This window comes from Lissotriton vulgaris, chromosome 5, assembly GCF_964263255.1.
Source record: "Lissotriton vulgaris chromosome 5, aLisVul1.2, whole genome shotgun sequence".
Classification (NCBI taxonomy): Eukaryota; Metazoa; Chordata; class Amphibia; order Caudata; family Salamandridae; genus Lissotriton; species Lissotriton vulgaris.
In genome coordinates this window covers 360,316,292-360,342,447 of record NC_141693.1, presented here as the reverse complement: position 1 = coordinate 360,342,447, position 26,156 = coordinate 360,316,292, and the positions used below count along the sequence as shown (strand labels likewise).

The 26,156-nt window shown below is 43.1% G+C and overlaps 1 protein-coding gene across 2 annotated transcripts; it reads left to right on the top strand.

Annotated features, from left to right (window-relative positions):
- Positions 1–8,275: 8,275 nt before the first annotated feature.
- C1QA (complement C1q A chain) lies at positions 8,276–25,783 on the top strand. 2 transcript variants are annotated; one of them, XR_015295882.1, is made up of 4 exons: positions 8,447–8,585; positions 21,398–21,567; positions 23,365–25,107; positions 25,149–25,783. XR_015295882.1 is itself a non-coding variant. In XM_086921678.1 (3 exons), the coding sequence occupies exons 2-3, from the start codon at positions 21,405–21,407 to the stop codon at positions 23,958–23,960; spliced, it is 759 nt and encodes a 252-aa protein (XP_086777804.1). In that variant the 5' UTR covers positions 8,276–8,585; positions 21,398–21,404; the 3' UTR covers positions 23,961–25,783. The 2 variants fall into 2 exon arrangements, 1 of the variants encoding a protein (XP_086777804.1); XM_086921678.1 differs by having other exon boundaries at positions 8,276–8,585; positions 23,365–25,783.
- The last annotated feature ends 373 nt before the right edge of the window (positions 25,784–26,156 follow it).

The following is a 26,156-nucleotide window of genomic DNA, read 5'->3' as shown; positions in this document are numbered from 1 at the left end:
CGGCGGCCGTAAAGACCCTTCGGGGAAGGGCCGGCGGAGACGCATCCCGCCTCCACTCGCCGATTTCCTGATTCAGGTCCCTCGCTGGAGCTCGGCCGCCCGCACCAAACAGAGCCTGCCCATCCACTCGGTGGGTGGGAGCTGCATGCTGCTCCCCCGAGCACCTTGCCAACAGCTCCTGCCAAGGAAAAAAGGTGGAGTCCAGCATGCCAGGGTAAAAACAGCCCCCTTCGCCCCCCCACGTGCCACCCCCTACCCCACTCCCCCACCCCAGAGCCGCTCCCCTCCCCAACCCGCCGAATGACCCCCGCGCCGCGACGGGACCCCACTGCCTCCCAGGTCCCAACCCCCTCACTCCGCCCATCCCCCAGGACCGCCCCACCCCCCGAAACCCCAACTCGGCCCCACCCACCCCCCTCGCCCCACACCTCCGGCCCCACCCCAGGCCGCGCCACCGCTCCTTTCCCGCTCCCCATAACTCACCCCATACCCGCCAGTCCCGCTCCTACTCCCTGACTCGCCCCCGCTACCTCCACAGACCCACCCGCCCATCCCCGACTCACCCCTCCTGCCCACCGCACCGCCACCACCGCGCTCGCCCCCCAGAGCCGCCGCTCCGTCGCTCTCCCTCACCCGGCCCCTCCCTTCACCCCTCCCCCACTGCCCCAGCGACGCCAATCCACCCTGCCCCCCCACCACCCCCCCCTCCTCCGCCGATGACGAACTCCAGTCCAGCTCCGTGTCCTCCCCCCCGTACCCCCCCCGCCTCCCCCTCCCCCTCCAAATCGGTCTCCTCAATGAGCAGTGGCGAAGCCGCCCCCCCCCGGCCCCCCGGCCCCTCCCCCACCAGCCCCCTCTGCTCCTCGCCTCCACTACCTCCTTCCACCACCACTGGCCCCTCCCCGCCAACTGCCCCCTGCCCCCCTCCTCCCCTGCCCCCACCCTCCCCAGGCAGCACCACCAGGGCCCCTCCTCCTCCCCCACACCCCCCTGCACTCCCATCTCCGCCCCCTCCCCTTCAACAACAGCCTTGCGAGCCCCCCCCCCTCCACTACAGCCTCGCGGGCCCCCCCCCGCCCCACCGCCCACCTCCCCCTCCTGCACGAACACCAAGGGCCGCTTCTTCCCTCTCTGGCCGGCCTTCTTAACGCCTCCTTTCGCCTTGCGCGGCGCTGCCTGTTTCTTCTGGCCTCCGCCCCTCCCTCCCCCGACCCCCCTCCCACCCCGCTGGATCGATCGCGACCGCGGCGGGTCGCAGGCCGCCACAGCTGCCGCGGCGGCTTACCTTGAGGTCGGGCCGCACGATGTCCATGCGGCCCGCCTCGCCCAAGAGCCTCAACGCCTCCAGCACCCGCGGGTCCGTGTGCGCCGCCATCCCGACGTCGATGTCACCGCCTCTCACCGCGTTACCAGCTCGTAGCCCGCCCCTTCCAGACTCCGCACACCAAGCAAAGCTAAGCGACAGCGCACCACCGAAAATCGCCGCAACAAGCACCGTTATAACCGGTCTACAACAACAAAGGTACACAAAATTCCTGTGACCTGGCTGCTGTGTCACCGCACCACAAACAGTGTGCAGTGACACAAAATGGCCGGTTAAGTAGCCACCCAGCCCAAAAGAAGCCCAAACCGCCCAACCAGCCAAAAACGCCCGCTACGGCAAGCCCCTGTTGCCAGACTTCCTCCCCCCCCTCCCCTGGTGCGCCAAACTTCCCCGGGGGGGGCAAGCCTCCCGCTGGTCGGCCGCCCCCCCAAATCCTCAATTTGCACATATTTCTCTGTTTACAGTACAAAATACAGGAATAAATGACAAGTCAATACAAAGCATACCATCTGATGATGGACTTGTGTTCGAAAAGCCTTGGTGATAGTGTGGAACCTTAAGAAAAATTGATATCATAATATGAAAATTGTTTGGAGAATTGATTCAATCAATCAGTATTATTAGCAAATGGTGATTTTGGCAATATGGGAAATTTATCTGAACTGTACTTTTCTTAAAGATGGCTGGGAAACAAAGACATTAGGGGTCATATTTACAAGGAAATGGGGGAGGGTGGGGTAAGCCCAAAATGCTAACGCCTCACTTTGCCATTCCGTAAACGCAAGGATGAGCCGTATTTACAAAGATACGGCACAACCCTGCATTTTCCCTAGCTCTGGCGCTAAATTAAGCTGTCAAAAAAAAAAAGGATTCCCTTGAAAGTATAACAGAATTCAGCTATAACATAGCCTAAAAAATCACAATTAAGGAAAATCAATTCTAATACGAACACACTTATATAAAGTACAAATCATTTATTATACATTATACATCAATAGTTAAAAACAGTTAATAGCACTACTAGACATTTTCTAGTTTCTAGGTAATCAATTAAAATGCAAAACAAATTACACAATCAATTATGACCTGCACAATTGAAAAGACAGACAGAAACTGTAAAACATGAAAATTGTGAAATACAATTTGTACATTCCTGGCTCCCCGATTCTAGCGCCTATGTTTTATCACTAAAATTTTTGGATAGTGGACTCTTGAATTGTACTGGAAATAGGGCGTCAACGCGTTTCGGTGGTTTAGGGCTGATTATTTCCACCTTTTTCAAGACCTTTCTTGTAGTCTGTCGTGACACGGGGTCTGATACATCACCCTTTGGGTTGGCAAGGCGGTTGCTCAATATCTGCGTTTAATGTTCCTATTCTGAGTTAGTCCTGAGTATAGGTACTGTCATTTGGGGACCCTGTAAATATTTGTCGAGGCAACAAGGGATGGGGTGCTGAGGTGCACGTCCAATGTTTGTTGATATCGTTTTATAGGTTTCAGCATTAACCCCTTCGCTGCTGGCCCGTTTCCGCCGCTGTGCGGTAAACAAACGAACAAGGTGGGGCCGTGACGAACCCCAGCCGTCATCAGCACACGAGCACCGCAGACTGTGAAGGCTGGGGTTCGTCACCAGAATGCAAGGGGTTAAAGAAATTATCGCCCTGCATTAGCAGAGGCTTGCCTAGTGTGTCACCGCCGCATAGTTCGGAATAAATCGATAATATTGGGCTGTGACCTATAAAAAAGGAAGCTCTGGTAATTTCTCCCGGATGGCGCTGTATGTGCAAATAGAATGTCAAAATTACTTCCAGGTCCTCAGGCCTCCAATATGCAATAGGTCGGGGTTCCGTTACGAATAAGCTGCCTATAACCGGAGCTAAATGAAGCTGCCCAGCGCCAACGCAGGCACACTTGCACCATAGTGCAAGGGTGACTGCATTGAGGGAATGATTGTTTGCATGCAGGAAGGTGTCCCTTCCTGTACATAAACAATCAAATGGCTATGCGAAACTTCTATGTGTGCTGCATTGTACACCACACATAGAAGTTGCAAATCGTAATTTTTTTTAATGATTGTGTATGTGCAGGAAGGGACACATTCCTGCACATAAACGATCATTCATGGCGTTTTGCTCTTTCTATGTGTGCTGCATAATGCAGCACAGAAAGTAACAGCAAAAATGAAGAAGAAACAAAGCATTTCTCCTCGTTTTGTCATATTAAGACCAGGTTTTCCCTGGTCTTAATTTTGGCGCTGCCTCATATTTATGCCACCCTTGTAAATAGGGGGCAGTGTCAAAATCACCCCTTTCACACTAAGTATTATGTGAAAGAGTGCCTTATTTACAAGGTGGCGTTGAGCCACGTTGAGTGGCTTAATGCTGCCATGTAAATAAGGCAAAGCCCATATCCCCACAGGAACGTTGTTAAAAGTGACATTCCTGAGGCGATAGAGGCTTTTAAATATGCCCTTAAGTGGGGTGGATTTCACTCAGCAGGTTTGTATCCCTGCATTGCATCTGCCGTGCTCCCTGTTTGACGACAGGCACCGTGGTAATTCTTCATACGAGCATTCATGAATGGTGGTGCACCCAGATGGCATGCAGAACAAATTCCAAAGGATAACATTATAAACAATAGAGGGAAGTGCACTTTCAGAACTGTGGTGGCATAAATATAAAGGGCCAGATGCACATGCCTTTTTTGCGGCTGCAAACGGGAGATCGGCCCGTTTGCGACTGCAGAAAAGGTTCCAGGCATGTACAAATGCTATTTTGCGAGTCACTGACTTGCAAAATAGCATTTGCGACTCTTGCTATTAGGAAGGGGCGTCCCTTCCTAATAGCGAGTCACCATGCCATGTACTGTTGTTTGTGCCATATTTGTCTATGACTATATATGGCTATATACATATATATATATATATATATATATATTTGCAGTTTATTCATTTTTTAAACACTTTTCGTGCCTGGTGAAAGACTGTCACCCATGACTTCACCCCAATTGAAAGAATGAAAAGAATAAATATTAAAAAATGAAGATAATGCTTTCACTCTGATTTACCCACATGAGCAAAATGTGAAGGGGTGTCAGGAAGTGACTAAGGAAGGATGCTCATGTTATGAAGCTTTTACAAGCTACAGAAAGGAAAGTGGCTGGGTTCCAGTGATTCAGTTACTGACTTGCCTGTGTTAACCAGGTTAAGCAGGGCGTTAGTTCCTGCTCTTGCTTCAAGGTAAAAGGAATCAGAGTTGGACCAAACGTGGGCCTCGCTGTCCAACGGCAGAGGGCATAATGCCAATTTATGTGGTCTGGAGAGTAAGTGAAAAGGGGCAATTTTTGAGGGATTGATCAAGTGAAGACACAATTGGAAGGACAGGACCAGGGAATTACAGGGGACGAGTGTGCGTAAGGTGTAGCTGGCACCTAAGAAACCAAGGTTGTGTGGACAGAGGGAAGGCAGGGCCTGGGAATTAGAGGGGAGGGCATAGATGCAACATCAGCTTAGGGGACCGAGCAAGTGTTTGCAGGAGGAAGGTAGGACAGGGAGCTTACATGTAGCAGGATTGGGAAAGTATGGACAAAGGGAGCACAGGACCAGGGAATTGCAGCTGCGGGAACTCAGAAGTGCAATTTGTGGTAATGGGCCTTAGGACGCAGAGAGGGAGTGAGTGAATGGGATGGGGAGCAAGGAGAACCCAGGGCGGACCCCAAAAATGTATTACAAGGCTTCATTTTAGGCTCAACCGGAGTGTGTCCCAACATATTTTACCTCCCCCTCACACCCCAGTGGAAACTCTAATTAAACTAGCGATATTGAAAGGGGTGAAATAAAGCAAGGAAGGATGGGACATGTTGGATATTAGTTTTTGGGGCAGGCTAGCCATCGTTTGTAATTGCCCCCCCCCCCCCCACTCCACAAATGTTTATTGCAAAAGTTCAATTCAAGTAGTGGTATTAAAGTGGGTCTTATGAGGCATTGAAGGATGTCCAAGTGTAAGAAATTGGAAGAACAGGTTTCTCACAGAGTTTAATGCATACCATAAGGGGGCACCGTATGTGGCAACTCACGTAATGGTGATGAAAGGGGAAACAAGGTGCAAATCAATGGCATAACAAAACAGAAGGGGGGTCCCTGCAAGGTACATGGAGGGCCCCAGCTCTGGATTTAATAAAAAAGCTTTCAGGTCAGAGTAATGTGCTCAGGGGGGCCCCTGCAGGTCGGGTCCCCACCGCGGGGGCTGCGGGGGCCTGTTTTACGCAACTAGTGCAATTGGGGGAAGTAAGGGAGAACACTCCCCATATTTATACTACCCCCTGCAGGCATATTAAAAGGGCAGTTAGAATAATTTGAAAGCACACAAGGCAAGGCAAGGAAGGTGGACACTGGAGAGAGTGCCCTTAATAGTTCTTTACCAAGAAAAGAGGTTGGCATGAGACATATGAGGTACAGAAGGACCCGCCACAAGAAGAGGTTACTTTAACCAATGAATATTTTGATTGTCCCATCAAAGGATCAATAAAATTATCAAAAGGACAATGTGAATGGTGCCTATTCAAAAGGGTCATAGGAGGCCTTCAAGTACGGTGCTCATTGGATGACGCATGCATGAAGGCACAGAGGGTCTGCTCACATAGAGAGGACAAAGAGGATGAAGAGCATAAGGAGGAAGAGATGTGGCATACAAGTGCTCCAAGAAATGATAACTAATATGATTGGGGAGAGTACACATTTGGGGCAAGGAGCAGTTACCTTGATCAATTAGTGTGGTGTAGAGATTAAGGATGGCATGAAAATAAGCAGCAGTATATGGAGAAGTACCATCAGAAGTGAGTTTGCAGTGTTGGCAAAGAGTTTTACGATCCTTAGATGGGGTATGCAGCACATTATAATTGTATACAATAGATTACTATCTCTGTACAATGTGTATTCCTGCTCTTATTTGCTCATCAGATAGGCTTATCCTGAGTAGTTGCCTTAACTCTGCATCAAGGAGGTGTTCCATGGGTGTTGCAGTAGGTGTTCTCTGGCAACATCCATGGATTTTTGTGCTGCCCCAGATTTATTTAATCACGTAAACCTGGGGTAGAGCCAAAACATTGTGCCTCACCAGAGCAGGAGTAACGAGGAGAAATATTTTTATTTATCCTAGTTTTTTTCCTCCTTACATTTATGCTGCATTCTGCAGCACATCTAGAAAGAGGAAAATGCCTCTTAGGACTGTTTTTGTGCAGGAAGGGTCCCCTTCCTGGAATGGTGGCCTGCTGGGGTCAGCAGACCCCCATGTCTGTGATTGCTTTTTAACTAAAGCAATTTTTTTTAAATTCAGCCTTATTTCCTTAAAGGAAAACAGGATGCATTCAAAAAATGAAAAATTAAAAGCTACCTTTTCTTTTTTTAAGAGTAGCCGATGTACTTCCTGCTCCTAAAAAATGTTGGTGCCCACATTCACAAAGGGAAAAGGGCTCCTTGGGGACCCCTTCCTGGTTGCAAATGGGTTTTCGCCTCCTATACAGAGTCTGTAAAATATGAATGTTTTGTGACCGCATTCCAGTCATACATGCCCCTGCGACTCGGCCCTTGCCACGTCCCTTCCTCATACTAACTCGCAAATCCTATTTTACGAGTCAGTAATAGGTTATCGACACACAAAATAGGGTTAGTACATGCTGGAAGCCGTTTAACCGGCTGCAATTGTCCATATTCTGCTAAAAATGGTTGTACATGTGCCTCTAAGGGCTTTGTTTCTTCATTTGGTTCGATTTACTCTCAGCTTCTGCTTTAGGGTTGACTTTGCCAGTCCAACAAACAGTAAAATCTAGCTCTGTTTTCTGGATATCCACAATTAATATGCCTGATGTCATGTTACAAGAAATGAGATTCAATTGAAATTATTTGCATGGTCATTCTGCAAACCCAAAGCTGTTACTGTTTGGTGAGGTGTCAAGCCTAGACCTAAGCGTTAGTTACTCTTATGGACAATGGTCCTGTTGGATTCTCCACTTACAAAAAAATTAGATTCTGGAACTCCCTTTAGACCCATGACCTATATATTGTTTCAGTCTGAAGCCCAGGCTTCCAGATGTAAATTGCATATCTGCTTCACACACTCACGATTGGTGTCATTACCCATTTGCAGTTTCTGGAGTGGATTGATAAGACTTAAATCCTGCCTGGATCTTGGAAGTACACATACACAAGTGCCAGGTGCAAAGTAGAATTGGGATTGTAGGGACTTCTTGTTGAGGCACCCTCACAATGTACATCAAGGCTCGCAGGATAATAATTTTGGAATTATTTCATAAACCTGTTAAAGATTGTTTCTTATCTTGGAAATGCATGTAAATTTGCGGACGCACGTGCCTTAAAAGAATGGGATTGGGATAAGTCGAAAGGGAATCTTCATGGTGAAAATGTATTCTCAGTGTATAAGCAGGGAAAAAAATATGTTTCATGTGATAATGAGCTATGTATTGAATTGTAGCGTGCATAGCGCTTCATAACCCTAACAAGGATATGAAGCACACATCTGAATATTACATATGTATATTGAATTTTCTACCTGGAAGAAATTCCTCAAGCAAACATTTTATGCAACTTATGTACTTCAGCATATCTACCACTGCCCTAGATTTTCTAACTTGCTTCTTGGGTCTTTTTGAATCCCCTAGAAGTTGCAGACCTTCTCCATACACAGGAACAATCCAAAAGGATGAGATTTCTGACTTATTAATCTTTTTTTAATCATGGTCCTTCTGAATCCTTCCCATAGAGTTTTGTTTTCATGGAATGATTAACAGGTCTTTATAATGCTGTAACAGATTGAGGTCCTCACAGTTCTTTCTTATTACCAGGGCATGTGGACAGTTGTGCAATGCCTTTCATATGAGGAAATCAGAAAATAATGTGTTAGATATTTTTCCTGTAAATGGGTTTATTTAAAATGTTTCGTTTCAGTTCTCCGAGCCCATCCCTCTGCAACTGCTTACAACATCAGTTTGTCCCATCCTGCCATTTTGCTTAGCTGAATGTTTTCTAAGTTTGTTATGTCAATGATTCGTGTGAAAATAACATTAAAGGAGAAATGAAATAAGGAAGAGAAACTTGGACACTTTCCCCTGTAACTGGCAGCATCTTAAGACAACACTCACTCTTACATCTTTAAAGATATTTCCTTCATAGCTATTTTGTTTCGAGCAAAATCCCCTGGTGAAGTCTGGAATGCACAGCTGCACTTTCTATCATTGACTGCAACAGGTAAGTGATCACTTTAATTGTATGTCATAGTAAGCTTTTCTTTAGATACTCCATTAATACCTCCTGGAGAGTATTTGACCAGGTAATGGCCCCTCGATATATTGAACAGCTTGACATCTTCACTGCAGTCTCACCTGGTTTATAGATGGAAGCAGATAGGTGGTTAATTTGTAAAACAAAAAGTGCCGGGGCTCTCCTCACTAGGCAGCGCTAACAGGAGAAATTGGCTGGTCCAAGGTGCCTCCTGATGAGACCAGAGCTGCCGATTTCGGAGCTGGAGACTCGACCAAGTTCGAGTCTCGGTGTTGCTCAACATCCTGTGATTCTGGGCAAATCACTTAATCTCTCTCTGCCTACCAAATGAGTGTGTCCTTAACTGCTGCTGTAAGTGCCAATGTTGATGATTAAGTGCCGTTGCTGAGCACCGGAAACCACCGGCTCAATTTAAGCACACTTTAGGATAGTCAGTTTCATGAAGAGGTGCAATGGCTCAGTGAAGACCAGAGTGCCTCTTTTTATATGTTTGTAGTGTTTAAAACTCATATAGATGACTCAGAATTTCTTTGAGTTAATGCATGAAATGCAGACAACACCAGTGCTTAATTTGTAAAAGAATAGGTGCCGGGTCAAAGTTTTCTTTAGATTCCAGCGGCTCGCGCTGCTGCATGCCAGGGTGGCAAATATCAAATCTGTCTACTCTCAATTCCACATCATGCCTCTTTCATTCACCAGCATACACTCTCTGCCTATCTTCGCATGCCTGCAGTTTTTCATCTCTGCTCAGGGTCATTTTAAGGCATCGCTGAACTGGGCATTTGCCGAGGGCCCCAGTCTTCCAGGGGGCCCCCTGAGAAGGTGAACTTTCTATCTCTATGATCTATGTCTATTCCATTTCTCTTTCTAAACCTGTCTCTCTCTTGAGCTCTGTCTATTCCATTTCACTATCTAAACCTCTCTCTCTCTCTCTCTCTCTCTGTCTCCCATTACCTATGTGTATATCTATAGCTGAACTTTCCATTTGATCTCTGTCTATTCAATTTCTCTATCTTGACCTCTCTCTCCCTCTCTCTCTCTCGCTGTCTACTGTTACCTATGTGTATGTCTATAGGTGAACTTTCCATTTGATATCTATCTCTCTCTCTCTCTCTCTCTCTCTCTCTCTCTCTCTCTCTCTCTCTCTCTCTCTCTCTCTCTCTCTTTGGAGTAGTTCTGTCTAAAGTTCATGCATTAAGTCTGAGAATTTCTGAGGTATGTCTATGCTCCCTGGTATGGCCATTGAAGTCCTCTTTCCCATTCCATAGGACCTCTAGACAATAAACAATTTGAGTGGACTTTTGTGAATTTTAGGTAAAACATCTTATCACCCTGAGCTCCACAATTACTCAGCTGTCATCTACAATAGGAGCATTGGGATATCTACAGAGTGTTGACTTTTATGTTACAGATATCTTGTATTTATGTGTTCTAAAAATGGAAGCTTTATGATCTTCGGCAATTTGTGTGGCATCTAATTATATTGGGTTTATTACTAATCACTATTTAGTGTGATAAGAGCCAAATGTGTGTTATTTTGTGTACAAACACGACACAATGTAGTAAATATGGTCAACAAGCTTTATATTACGGTCAAGTCTCTCCGGGATATACACAATGTATGAAAAATATGTATATAACATTAATTTCATTTAATATAATTTATCTTTTCATTGGTCATTCTGAAAACCCGGCTGGATTTCACTATTTACTGAGTCTGTAAGTCCAGACCTTTTCCGGGTTTTTGGATATAAAACAAAGGTGTGCTGAACCGCCCCTCACAAAAAGAGCCTCATAAACATTGACTTTTCAAGGAGTGATGTGCTCAGGATTTAAGCAGTATACATATATATCATTATAAATAGGTAACCATGAATAAAGGAGTGTGTTTCACTGCAGGATTTTGAGATACATCAAATAGAAAAATCTAAGAGCGGGGCTCATGTTGGCTGCTTTATTCAAAGTTACCTTAGCTATAATTTCATGTTATATGCTTCTCACACCCTTTTCTTAGGCTTAGAGAAATGCAGCGCAGACTAGACGACTGATGAGGCAGTCATACACAAAATTGAAACAATGACCATACAAATGGCCTCGTGTCCTACTGCTGATCCACACTACCCTTTGCGTTACCCACCCCACCGAAATATATAACACATTACCTGGTGTCCTGTCACCCATTACTCACCAACAGTCTCCTCTGCATCTCCTTCTCCATAGCCCAAACATGAAAAAACTGGTGTCCTGCCATCCACCTACACAGGCCTCTTTTCACTCCTTTGCCCGCTAAAATATATGATGAAGACATACCTGGCCAACTGCTACTCACCTCATGACCCTCTGCAACTTCCCTTGGGCTCCCTTGCAAAGCTGTGCTTTCTTCTCTCTGTGGAGCAGAGGGTTGGTGGTATGCTGACAGGCTCCCTGAGAGTCTTGTCACTGCTGCTTTAAAATCCCCGTCAGAATGGGTCAATTTCAGCTGGAAAAGTGGTGCAAGGCGCAGGAGCACGTCACTTACATTCTCTGACCTCACTCAGGTGTGTGGAGACCGGCACCAAGCAAGAGAAGGCAACCAGTACCACCAGTCACCATTCCATCCCCTTGTTCAGGTCTCTAAAGACCCGGATGACGAGGATACTTCCACTTATGAGGTAGAAACAGGGGGAAACAACGCTTGATTCCAATTGTTCCTAAGTCATGGCAGTGAATAGCCGAATAGTGAATCTGGTTGTTCATGGTACATAACAAAATCTTTCCACCATTGTCTCCTTCAAGTTCAAGACATGCCATTGGCTCCCTGAGCTTTAATGAAGCAGCAGGAAGTTCACTTTGGTGCATTTAGTCACAGTAGGAGCGCTCACTACTCTCAAAGGATGCGTGTTGGGTCAAGGCTTAGCACAACAGTCGCTCAGCTTCACCAAGCTAGATTTGGACACCTCACACCGATGTACAGTTGGAGCTGCATGCTCCGCGAGGGAGCGGATGAATGCATTGGACCTCGTGCAGGTCCCTGCTTACGCGCATCCTGTTACAAAGAAACTGTTAATTACAATGCCATATTCAGTGGTGGGGAAATAAACCATCTGGTTATTACAGTGTTTTTAGGAATTGTTTTCTTCATATTTGTCCTAGATGTAATGCACCTCTAAATATGGGTGCATCTGAGATAAGCAAGGATTCAGGTAATTTAACATGCAATTTGAGGGGTCACCTATTCCCATAGTTAGTCATGCCACATGTCTCAGAAGTTTGTATGTTTTTTTTAATATTTATTTTTATTTTCAAATATAAAACAAATTAAAACAAAGACGTATCTGGGACATCACATTCAGTTACAATAATAAGCAAACATTTTCAGATATCAGGATTTCTGTAAAAAAAAAAAAAGTGGGCGGGGTCATTGAAACATCGACGCGTAGATCGTTCAATAATGGTTGACTGCACTCAATTAAGCTACATTTGATGCGCTACGGTAATCAGTCACCACCACCCAACAGAACAGGATAAAGAAAGGCGTAGTGCCCCCAGATATGAAAAAACTAAATCAGGATAAATGACAAAAATATTCATGCCACAGCCTAAACTAACTACACTAACACCCATCCCCCCACCCTGCACGCCTGCATATGGCTTTCGCCGAACCCCAACTAGCAGTGTGCCTGTCGCCTCATCTAACTAAATACTAAAAATAGAAAATGGAGGAGGGCACCTTCGTACGTGCCCCTGGTCCCCCCTCCCTCCCGCCAGAACCAAGAATCCCCCAGAGTAAATCCACAAATCTATTAAGAAGCTAATGCAGTACGCAACAGGGGAAACTGTAAACACCGCCCAACCTCCCGCAAGCATCATGGTAGCAAATCCCACATCCATCAAGACCACAATGTCAAACCCAGTAAATCAGTCTCGTCCTTGACCCTTCCGATCGGACGTGCGAACCCCTTCCGGACGAACTGCCGCCTCCACAGGATAGTCAAAATACGAGAAAAGTGCAGCAAAGTGCAAACTGAGATCAAGCAAAGATGTTAACTCACTGAGAACTCCATCAGGTCCAAAGACTCTCCTCACCGTCATGAACTCCCAACGTTGTTTCCTCCGCCATCGTAATGGAACTGGCGGATAGGGGAGAGACGCGGTTTCAAGCCCAGAACAGTTCTCATTAAAAGTCTCCGGAAAGGGAGCACCGATTAGTCCTTCTACAGTCAGCGTTGATAGTAGGCTTGACGATCCATTCGAAGCACCGATCTCGCTCCTATCGCAATCACACCGGCCGGAGGCTCCGACACCTCCCGTTGCATTGGGCCCGCTTCCTCTATCAAGATGGCCATCGTGGGTATCTCGAGCTGCTTCATTCCTTGTAGTGGTGCAGGGTCCAGTTCAATCCGCTCAATTTCAAACGAACGCGCTATCATTTTATGAATAAGGGCTTCCACGTTAGTATGAAGAGCCCCAATGGCCGCCAGCACAGTTCGCATCGACAGTTCATTCTCAGTCCGCTCCACTGCTCCTCGATCGATATCGACCATTTTCACGTCCCCCATAAAGCGCGTCTCCCCGGGGGAACAGTCAAAAGTGGAACGGACAACAGCAGTGGGGGTCTCAATGTTAACAGCGGCATCGATCTGCGCTTCACCACTGTAAGCGAACATCCCAACCCAGCGAACGCCAGCGGGTGGCTAACCGGGCCACCGGGTCAGGGACCTCCGCCCACAGCCCCAGTCGTGCATCGTCACCCCTCCTTCGATGTTTACCAACTCAGCAGACCGCCATCAAAATCGGGCCAAGAAAACCTCCACAGCAATAGACCGGACCCTGCCACACGCTCAGGGCCGATGTTGTTCAACTGGAACCCGGCTGGGCCAGTACTCAAGACTCCGGCTTCCAAGCTGGGCTAGGCCGCAAACTTAACACGATATAACTCTGTCTACCAAACCGGTAGAAATCTCGGGATCGCACCATCGAGCTGTAGTCCGGTTCATACACACGGAGGCAGGGCGTAAAGAAAGGATAAATGACAGGATCATCTGGCAGGAGACGGAGGTCGGCGGAGCCGGGAGCCTAAGCAGCCATCTTGTTTGCTAGCATAGCTCCTCCCCAGAAGTTTGTATGTTAAACATAACTCCATTCCCTCCTTTGATTTTCAGTGTAAGTGAACCGGATCCTTCATGCCGGATTTCACCTCAATCCACCTCGATCACCAGTATCCTTGTAGTCCCTGCAGAGTATAAGTTACTCCCCAATGGAAGGCAATGAGGAATGTCATCACACTCTTAAAGTTGGACATCAATCAGGGTAGAATGCACCGACGTTATTTGTTCATATTTCACATTAACCCATAAGGCATTGCCTTAGCCCATTTGCAGGCACCAATGCTGGGCATTCAGAGCTTTGGTGGACTGGCAAGGCAATTCAGATACCCATCTGGAAGGTACTGTTGCATACTTCCATGCCACCACACAGTACTCTTTAGCATCTTAATGGCGGTATGCAGAAGACACCATCCATGTTAGTAAATGATCTACTTCTTTTTCGTTTCTGGGATACGTGAACGGCATTCATCCTCTCCATCTTCTATTTTCTTCTCCCTCTCCTCGTGATTACTCAGCCCTTCTTCTCTTCCTCTAACTCCTCCTCATTCACAGCAACCATCTGTAACATGACATGATTTTTAACATTTCTTTGAAGGGTGCTTCTGTTCTCCACTGCATAAAATGGACAAACAAACATTAGTAACAAACCCAAAAATAAATTAAAAATACATTTAACAATAGTCAGCTCACAACATTTTGAAGAGGTAATTGCTCAGAGAGAGGTATGTAGGTATACATTTATTATTATTAACTCAAAAAGGACGTACATTGAAGAGGTATGTATGTACATATATAGACAGGAACTGGGGTGATATAGAATGACACTCCAGTAAAACTCGCACTCCACAGTTTCTGATTTTCAGATAGTTTATTTCGGCAACGCAATTCACTCGTACTTCGTCAAGGCCAGTCACCATATACATATATGCCGATCATATATTTCATACCCAAAATTCATAAAGGAAAAGGCCAGGTACCAGGAAGACCAATAATCTCAGCCAAAAGTGGTTTATTTGAGAGTATATCTAAATATGTTAACTTTTTCCTGCAGGAACATGTGTAACACTTGCCGTCCTTTATTAAAGACACTGGGGACTTTTTAATGAAATTGCAGGAAACACAATATAATAATGAACATATCTTGATCACTTTGATATAACATCACTCTATATGAGTATTGATCATCTAGTGAGATTGAATGCAATACAATACTATCTCAACAAACGAACTATTGAAATGTTGAAGCACAACTAATTGTTATTGAATTTAATCAGGTGGTGCCTTTATAATAACTTCTTTATGTTTGAGAAGGAAGTTTTTAGACCGGTGAGAGGAGTAGCGATAGGAGCCTGCTTCTCCCCCAGTTATGCCTGTCTTCATGTGGGCTGGTGGGAGGAGCAGGTTCGATATGTATGATAAGTATGTAATGAAGTGTTTGAGATTCATCGACTATATTTTTGTTATGTGGCATGGCACCAAAGAAAGTGCAGTGAGTTTTGTAGAGGATGTTAATAAGAACCAGTATAACTTAGAATTGACTGCACATATCGATGAACACACAGTTGACTTTCTTGACATTGAAGTGTATACAGCAGAATACAAGCTACAAACTACACTACACTAAAAAAAAACAGCGTGTAACTCCACGTTAAATGCTATTAGCTTCCACCCTTAGCACCTTATCAACAGCATTCACTACGACGAGTTCTTGCGGCTAAGAAGAATATGTAGTTCAGAGACTGAACTAGAAAAACGCCAACAGGAAATGGTAGTAAGGTTCCTGAAGAGAGGCTACAATAACAGAATGCTCAAACAGGCGATTGCCAAAGCTAATGCTATTCCAAGAGGTTCTCTGTAGGCCAATAACATAAGCAAGCTGATTGTAACACAACAGAGTACTAGTACAGATATAGGTAATGAATGCCCCAATGTTTGGCTAATAACAGCATATAGCTGACAGGAAAGCAAAATTAGGGCAATCATCAACAAAAATTGGCCTATAGTTCCAATCAGTGACTCAGAAAGTCACCAAAAAGCCAACCCTAATATTTCGGCGTGCCTTATCTATGAGAAACACCTAGAAAATGCTTTGTCGGTTTTAGTTCTTGTAGGGCATGTAAATGACCCCTTTTAGCCTGAAACTAATATCTCTGAGAGAGGATTACAGTTGCCATATAGAATATGCTGTATGTTTGTATGAAATGTACCTGTGGGTTATGTTTTGTGGGGAGTACAAAGCTCCAGGTACATGTTAGAATACTTCAGCACTTAAGGGCGATTGTTAATTCAGACCCTGCATACCCAGTTGCCAGACATTTTAAATCAGAATATAAGATCTCAAATGTCTCACCTACTTTGTCATTGGAGCCATACCACCGCTTAGAAGGGGTGGGAATAGGGAAAAACTACTCAGGAGATTGGAGTCTAGGATGATACTGGAACTAGACTCAAAGTTCCCATCAGGTCTGAATAACGGCGAAGATTTGCACAACTTATTATAGTTTTTAGTATTTTTGTATACATTTTTTATCTTTTTAAATGTATATGTATTTTAATATGTATATATTTATAAACACAAGAACTAATGTTAGCTGATATCAAGTCAAGCGTGGTTGCTATATATATCATATTTTATATTATATATATATATATTTTTTTTACAGTACATAGGGACCTAGGTATATGTACGGTATAGATGTGTTCCAAGATTCCACGCACACTCCACTGTAGAATCTAAGAACTTCAATTTTAGGATACCAGATGTCCCTATCAGAATGTATTAAGAAAATAGTAATAGAGGGTTTCTCCTCTAATTTTACTTAAGCTGAACCTCTATCTTTTTTCCTGTGTTTGTAAAAATATTTATTTCTACTATATGATTAGCACTTTATAAGTATAGGCATTTAGCACTTGTGGTAGCACTATGCACTTTAATGTTTGTTTATATATGGATGCCCAGCACTTTACAATATAACCAGTACATGAGCTTACGCCTGACTGAACATTAACACATTTAAGCAGGAATGAGGTGTATTTAATAAGCCAGAGGACAATTTCGATATGGAATAGTACCATGCCTTGTCTTGCACTTACAGGATGAAATAGAGGCAAATTTGTATGAAGAACATATGAGTTGGTACATAAGGTTATCTTGAAGAATCAAATGTCAATATATGTGCACTATGCGGTAATATGATAGCTGAATGTAAATTTACTCATTATGTTTGCAATCAAATTGAATTTACTTTTCCCTGTGTGCAAGCAAGCCTGGGCAAAAATATGATGAATTGAATATCGTAAGATCGGAAGTTATATTTTGTAAAGTCTGTTTTCTATGCCGATGGAAGATTCTGTCAGGTAACACTATGACACTATTTGGTTAAAGGCAGTGATTTGCAGCACGTATAACCATTTGATCAAGGTCACGAAAAGTGACCAAAACGCGTAATGACTTGTTGGTGCGGGCAATAAAGAAGATTTTCGCACATATATTTTCAGAGTCCGTGCCCATCTGTCTGAAGAAAAGTGGATTTATATGGGAACTATCGTGGCATATATATATATATATATATACATATATATATATATATTCACTGAAAAAACCATAGGTTATAGACCATATATAGTTAGGAATTCGCATTTACAAAACCTTATTTTACTCACACAAAACCATTGAAATTCCATATATAGTTAGTTGCACTAACTATATATCGCGCACCCGCAATCCACTGCTGATGATGTCACATATTACATCATTCATGACATGGTCAGTGACATCACCGATGACATCACTGATGACATCTCAAATGACATCACTGATGACATCTCAAATTACATCACTGATGACATCACTGATGACATCTCATTTGACATTACTGATCACATCACTGATGATATCATTCATATGATAATACGATGAACCTCTTCAGACTCTAATATAACCTTAGATACAATCAGTGTAAACAGACACTCACAGACTGTCACTCATCCATGGAGTTACTCACACACCTAGTCAGTCATGCAAAGAATCAATCACACCTCCATTTCCTCAACTATACAGTTATACAAACTTTACTTATTCAAACATATACTAACACATATTTACTCTCTTATACAATCCCTGATACAAGTTCACAATGATCCATACAGCCACTCACACATTCACTGGCTCTTATGCACAGTTATTTATATATGTCAACTCTCACATGTACTGTGTTTTACATATGTACTTACTTTGACATGTAGCACTGAGATATCCATTCACTCACCAATACACTCATGCACACAGTCAACCGCCCATACAGCTGTTTCCACATGCACTTTTGAAACCATACATCTAGTGAATCAACTGCTCACACATCTATGCACAGAATCATACACCTCCCAGCCACCCACACACACACTCAGTCTCCCATACAAATACTTGGGCAACCAATCAATAACCCATATAGTTACTCATATAGCTACTTATCAACACATGCAACAGTTTACAGAACAACAGACATAATGATGCACAAATTAAGACAGTTTAGTCACTAACCCATGCACTCAGTGAGACACATTTAATCACTCACTCATACAGTCAGTCATGCACCTACTAAATCCTTCATCCAGACACTTATACATCCACTCATTCTTCAATATGTAAGACATATTTTAACTTTACAGAAACATACAGTCACTGGATGTTGTCATCAGTGATGTCATCAGTGATGTCATTTGAGATGTCATCAGTGATGTCATCAGTGATGTCACTGACCATGTCATGAATGATGTAATATGTGACATCATCAGCAGTGGATTGCGGGTGCGCGATATATAGTTAGTGCAACTAACTATATATGGAATTTCAATGGTTTTGTGTGAGTAAAATAAGGTTTTGTAAATGCGAATTCCTAACTATATATGGTCTATAACCTATGGTTTTTTCAGTGAATTTTCAAGGTTTTGTAAATGCTAATTCCTAACTATATATGGTCTATAACCTATGGTTTTTTCAGTGAATTTTCAAGGTTTTGTAAATGCTAATTCCTAACTATATATGGTCTATAGCCTATGGTTTTTTCAGTGAATATATATATATACATACATATATAAACATATATCATCTGTATATCTATATAAATACAAACATAAATGCATGCATACATATACTTATATGCATACAGATGCATGTTATTTACATGAAAGTTGAAAAAACACTAATAAAAGCAAAGCTAAAAAGCCACCTCATTACAAACAGAATGGCTTTAACTTAAACGAGGGCGAGATCTATTGCATTTTCAATGCTTGTTTACTTTGGTTCCATCAAGAAGGCATTCAGATGTGTCACACATTTGCCATAAATTCTGAATGTTAGCACTCTAGTTGCACATTAGATCACTGTAGTAAAGCTACTGCTCACCAGGGACGTCTGCTGCTGGTATTCAAAGTGCATGTTTCAGTCTGCATGTCAGAATTTTTTTAATGAAATAGAAGAGGATTTGAGAAGTCACTCAAAATGATCCCTAATTTTTCTTTCTGAAGCACTAATCATACTTTCTATGGCAAAATTAACCCCCTCATGTTGTCCCTTTTTAAATTGAGTGTCTTCAGACTTACCACTTCATTCCAATCAAGATGGCTTCTGGTGTGCCATACTTTTGTCATAAGTAAGACTGTTAGCGCTCTAGTTGTTCTTTAGAACACTCTGGGACATTCTGTCATTGGGCTATACTTGGGGTACATCTGGGTGATATTTGGGCTACATTTAGGCTCTTTTGTCTCTGGTGGCCATCTTGGGAGACTGTATGTCAGAATTTTTTAATGAAATTGAAGAGGGTTTGAAAAGTCACTCAAAATGTGCCCTAATTTTTCTTTCTGCAGCACTAATCATAATTCATATGGCAAAATATACCCCCTCATTTTGTTCCTTTTTAAATTAAATGTTTTAAGAGTTACCACTTTATTCCAATCAAGATGGCTTCAGGTGTGCCATACCTTTGTAATAAGTAGGACTGTTAGCGCTCTAGTTGTTCTTTAGAACACTCTGGGACATTCTGTCATTGGGCTATACTTGGGCTACATCTGGGTGATATTTGGGCTACATTTGGGCTCTTTTGTCTCTGGTGGCCATTTTGGGAGACTGCATGTCAGAATTTTTTAATGAAATAGAAGAGGATTTGAAAAGTCACTCAAAATGTGCCCTAATTTTTCTTTCTGCAGCACTAATAATACCTTCTATTGCATAATATACCCCCTCATTTTGTTCCTTTTTAAATTAAATGTTTTAAGAGTTACCACTTTATTCCCATCACGATGGCTCCAGGTGTGCTATACCTTTGTAATAAGTAGGACTGTTAGCGCTCTAGTTGTTCTTTAGAACACTCTGGGACATTCTGTCATTGGGCTATACTTGGGCTACATCTGGGTGATATTTTGGCTACATTTGGGCTCTTTTGTCTCTGGTGGCCATTTTGGGAGACTGCATGTCAGAATGTTTTAATGAAATAGAAAAGGATTTGAGAAGTCACTCAAAATGTGCCCTAATTTTTCATTCTGCAGCACTAATCATACTTTCTATGGCAAAATATACCCCCTCATGTTGTTTCTTTTTAAATTAAATGTTTTAAGAGTTACCACTTTATTCCAATCAAGATGGCTTCAGGTGTGCCATACCTTTGTAATAAGTAGGACTGTTAGCGCTCTAGTTGTTCTTTAGAACACTCTAGGAGGCTGCAGTAGAACACAAAGGAATCAACTGACAGTCTCTGTCCTTGTTGGATGTACATGTTTTACTGAGAATGTCAGACTTCATTTTCACATGACTGAGAAAGATAATGTGAATTTACAGAAAATATGCTTTCAGTTTAGCTTATAGATCCCCTTCCAAACCACTGTGGGAACATCATGAGATATTAGTTTTCTTTCAAACAATATTCATGATATCACAGCAGAAGGTTTTTTCACATGGTAAAATCACCTTAGAACCCACCACAATTCCTAAAACGAGTATGGTACCATCAACAAATGATTTATAATGTAACTAAAGTCCTAAAACCCTCTATTAACTACAATGCTTTTTAATGAGGTGCTATCATGTATATTGGTCCCAAGATGGCTGCCAACACTTCTTGGATGAAGTGCTGACAGCCAATCAGATCAGATGTGTGGTTAGGCTCCGCCCAGATATATATCTTTTTTTGAACCTAAATTACTCAAAATCCACTGAGCACATATATTGAGACCTAGCAAAGGCACATCGGGCTAACAGTCCCTACAATTTTGCCAAGTTTCGTGCAAATCCATTCAGCCGTTCGAGCTAAAAGTGAGGCCAACCGCCCTATGGAAATTAACATGGGAAAAACGCGTTTTGGGACCCCCCTTTTTTCTCGGCCCCCCCTTGATGAAACCCCCCCAAATTGTCAGGGGCTGCTCAGAAACAAAATGTTCCATTTTCCTGAAAATGTCAGCCAATTCCGTCCACAAACGCCAAAGTTATTAGACATAGAATTTTCAAAAATCCCATAGAGAAAAAATCCTAACTATATATACCTACTGGCGACCGCCAGTAGGTAATATATATATATATATATATATATATATATATATATATATATATATATTGCTTCAATGTTTGATATGCACATAAACATTCATTTACTGATAAGATTTGGAGCAAAAGGAACATCTCACCTTGTGATTTCTTTGCAGACACAGCATGGAGCACACTCTGTGGAAGACGGCGTTAATCTTGACAATGGTGCTAGGTGCGGTCATGCTTCAAGAGAACGCATGCCCAGCACCAGATGGCAAAGATGGCCAACCAGGAGTTCCCGGCAGGCCTGGAAGACCAGGACAGAAAGGGGACAGGGGAGAACCAGGTAAAGTTTTGAATTCCAATTGACACTATTCCAGACATCTTCACAGCCATTATTTATACCCCGTGTGAGTCTGGCTTCTTTCTGCTGCAGGCTGCCCAGTAGAGAATAGTTGAACGCTGGCTAGTGTCTCTCCTGCTACTGCTGAGAGTAATCCTCACTACATCATACAACAATAGGGTTATGCGAAATTTGTTTAAATTTTTTTTATTATGTGAGATATCTGCAAATTTATGCAAATATAAATAAGGCATTTTAGGGTCAGATGTACGTAGGTAAGTGTTTGTGATTACCAAATAGCGAATTATTGTGATTCGCTATTTGGTGATCGCAAACACCCATGTACAAATGGGTCTTTAAATAGACCTATCTCACTAATATTCATGAGGTAGGTCTTGGTTTGTGACAGATTGGGAATAGCGAAAATCCCAGTAATGGTTGTCTGCTGGGGTCAGCAGACCACCATGTCTGTGATTGCTTTTCAACAAAGCATTTTTTTTTATGCAGCCTGATTTCCTTAAAGAAAAACGGGATGTGTTTCTGAAAGAAAAATGTAAAGTTTTCTTTCATTTTTTAATAGTAGGCAGAGGACCGTGGGACTACAGCCCGCTCTTAAAAAAAATCTTTACAAACATTCTCAAAGGGGAAAGGGCCCCTGAGGGCCCCTTCTCATTTGCGAATAGGTTACCACCTACTTGAAGGAAGAGGAAAAAAATGGAAATGTTTTTTGACCGCGTTTCAGTCGCATAACATTCACACATACCACTGAAATTCAATATTAGGAAGTGACACCCTAAACACGCCCCTTCCTAATACTGAATCACAAACCCAATTTGCGATTCAGTAATAGGTTACCGAATCGCAAATAGAGCTTTGTACATTTAAAAATGCTTGTTCTGTGGATGCAAACGGACCAATTCTGCTTATCAAGCCATTTGCAAACCCAAAAAAGCTTCCTACATTTGGCCCTTAGTGCTGTATTTTAGCACAAAATGCATGCTTGCATCTATTTTGTTTGAGAGTACTCATTTTGTGCTAACAAATTCGTGCAAAAACACGTTTGGTGTGGAAAAGCTGGTCACGTTCTGTTCATTCCCGCTGTTCCTGTGCTCCAGCGTTGGGATTTTTATCGGATCGGACCTGAAATTATGCAATATGATGTAATGGCATAATTTTGGTAATTTTATGGATTTAATCATAACACGAAATGCAACAAATTATGCAAGAGGATGTATGACATTACAACGCATGCTTTTACCATGCATGCTTTTACATTGCAAGTTTTACAACGCATGCCTTTACAACGCATAGTGTTGAGGGGTGCTGGATAGTGAATAGTTTAATTTACTATTCCAACTCCAGTCCCTGTGGATAGTAGGGAAGGTGTTGGATAGTAAATTAAATCTATTCCCTATCCTAGAGCGCCCCCCAGAGCAATGCGTTGTAATGGTTTGCGTTGTAAAAGTTGCGATGTAAAGGCACTGCATGGTAAAAGTTGCGTTGTAAAGGGTGTTTCCCTATGCAAGATAATGCCTGTGTAACAAAAATTCCATCTGCGGCTGATTTTGATCTAATTATAAGCCCACTGAGCCTAACCCACACACCACCAGTGAAACTTCACCCTGGCCACACATCAATGTAGCAACAATGTACGTGCATTTTTTGACTCTGAATTAACAAAACTATCCAGACTCACATGTTTCAAACTTGGCTCTTGCATGCTAGTTTTCGTTTTCTGGGTAAGTTTTGTTTAGTTAGTGTGTGGTATAGTTTTAAATCTATCACTATTTCTTCCCATAGGCTTTCCCAGCAAGAAGACGGGGGTCAAGGGCATAAAAGGGGATCAAGGAGACCCTGGAGAAACTGGGGAACCTGGCAAGGTTGGCTACAAAGGACCAAGGGGCCCCGCAGGTCCTCCTGGAGAGCCTGGCGAACGGGGGGCGAAGGGTGCAGGGGCAGACATGAAAGCCCTAAAGCGTCCTGCCTTCTCTGCTGCCATAGACCTAGCCTCAGAGAAAAAGATGAGTCCTGCCGGTGTGGTGCTCTTCAAGAGAATCATCACCAATCAGGAGCAAGCCTACAATGGCGAAACCGGCAAGTTCACGTGTGCAGAGCCTGGGTTGTACTATTTCACCTTCCAAGTCATCTCCACTGGGGACCTTTGCTTGAACATCGTGAAGAGAGATAGTCAGGCAGCAGAAGCACAGGTGGGGTTCTGCGATCGCAGTGCCAAGGACCAGATGCAGGTGAACTCTGGGGGTACGGTACTAGACCTGAACAAGAATGATGAGGTGTGGATCGCGACAACCGAACACGGTAGCAAGCTCTACGTGGGATCGGAGGCCAACAGCGTCTTCAGCGGCTTCCTACTCTTCCCGCGAATAGCATCACCGTAACTTACCCGCTGCCCTAATGGGCAAGGGAGGAGGTAGAGAAAGGGGGTCAAGTGGTAGAGAGCAGGTGCAAACTCACCTTCTTTTTCCACGTATAAAGGTTCAGCCATGATATACCACTATGACTGTCAGGGCAACTGCTTTAGTTTTTCTTTTGTTTAATTGATCTACTTTGTATTATTTCACATCAAGCTTTCAAGTTACTTGTAGACCACTGTTTTAGGAGCATAGCAGCTGTCAGTCTCTTCCAGTCAGGTAATGCTTTGCGATAGCCAAATGATGATCAAAACTTCCTTGAAGGTTCAGATGCATAAGGTGAAAGGCACTGAAAAGTCTTATGAACTTCTTCAAATGCCTCGAAGTTGTAAAAAATGGCATTTAAAACGGAGGTAATTTGACGGATGTGGGGCATGTAGGTGCTAAAAGTACAACTGAAAACCAAGCGCAACAAAACCCCATCCTCTATTGATTAAATTATTATAGATATCGATGTTGCAATGCGACAAACTAAAGTCATCCTCTTGCTCTGATCTACAGCATTAAACAGGAAGATAGAATGATGCTTACTCAGAACATGTGTCACTTGCCAATGGTTTCTGTTAGACCGCAACAGCAGCTGCATTATTATTCTTATTCAAATCAATAAAAAAAAACATTTAGAATTTTTTTCTTAAACTGCTATAAGTTTTAAATATATAACATGGGCTTTTACTATTGACACTGAGGGGTTGGTTTACTTTGTGCCTTCTTTGTATCACAAAAGTGACACAAATTAGCGCAAAGTGTTTTTTTGAGATTTAATTTCAAGCACAAATCCTTGTTTCAGTTGGAAAGTACTCCTAAAGTAGTCATACAATAATGCAAAGCGCTTCTTTACATTAAGGGGGTTTTCCATGGGTGGTACTGAGGTATTCCCATGCCACCAACCTTGGATTTTGGCGCAAAGCCCTAGCTACTTAAAACACACCCATAGGACTTTGTGCCAAAAAATACTCCTTCTCGAGGCAGGTTTGAGAAACGTTTCCGTTTATCAAACTTTTCCAACTTTGCTTGTGCGCTTCACTGTCCAGTACACATACAAAATGAGCAAAAGGTTAAACTATCATCATAATATTTGGTACTGCATGTGTACCATGCCAGTACAAGACCTGTGCTTGACATCACACACACACCCTTGGACCAATGTGCAAGGGTGTGTGTGTTGGCTTAGAGCAGTCAAAAATGTGCCAGCTCAGGGAGTGACAGAAATAACACTTTATTTTTGTAGATCTGGTACTGTTCTGCTCTCCTTTTTTCATGGAACGCAGCACAGATGTTATTGCTAGGCTGCATTGCGTGAAAAAGTAGTAAACCTGCTTCTCTGAATCCTTTATTCTGCTTTGTTCTGAAGGCTCCCCTCTCCCTTCCTTATTTTGCAGGTTATCTTCTTTCTTTACATTAATCAGAACGTGTCACCATAACATGTATCATTTGAACCAAATATATTAAAGATCTTACTTGTGTCCATGTGTCGAAACGTAGCATAAGAACTCCCTGTCTCACAGAGACCCTTGAACGATACTGCACTGTAAGTTCATACAACCATTCTCTTGCTCTCTTATGCAGAGCAGCTGCATGCTGCAAAGCACCGAGACTTATTAGGCCTTTGCAGTTCATGCCATGCAAAGAAAATGCACCTTAATATACTTGTTGCATACTCCTAGAAAAATTCAAAGAACATGTACTATTGTGAACTATGTACTGAAAAGATGGATGTGTGCTGTTTTTTTGCTCACCTTTTATGTATCAATTTATTCCAACAATAATTAAACAGATCAGTCCACAAACTTGGTGTTATTTCTTTTTGACCTTTTCTTCCTGATAGTAATGTATTGGTTCAAAACGGTAAAAAACAAGGCTTTGTTGTATCGTAGCTTTTCATTGAGCTTTTCTGTCTCTTGTCAAGGCCTCAAAGTGCTTTCCGGGTGGTCAGGTGAGTCGAGTGCTACATCACAAGTGATGGCTGGTAGGAGCATGCTGAAGGAAGTGACACTTGTTAGTGCTGAATTTTGGTGTTGTTTGTGAGGCTCAGAGAGTGGGACACATATTTGGTGCTGAGGCATGTACGCACTTGTTACAGTTATGTTGTGAGCAAAGAAAAGTCGGGGTAGGATCACAAACAACACACACAAATCAGTTACACATTGAAAGCAGAGAGTC

What these genes read in the sequence shown, in the direction of transcription:
- C1QA (XM_086921678.1), top strand. Translation starts at nt 21,405, where the DNA reads ATGGAGCACACTCTGTGGAAGACGGCGTTAATCTTGACAATGGTGCTA. An exon ending in AGGGGACAGGGGAGAACCAG is followed by an intron (nt 21,568 to 23,364) that starts GTAAAGTTTTGA and finishes TTCTTCCCATAG; the next exon opens with GCTTTCCCAGCAAGAAGACG.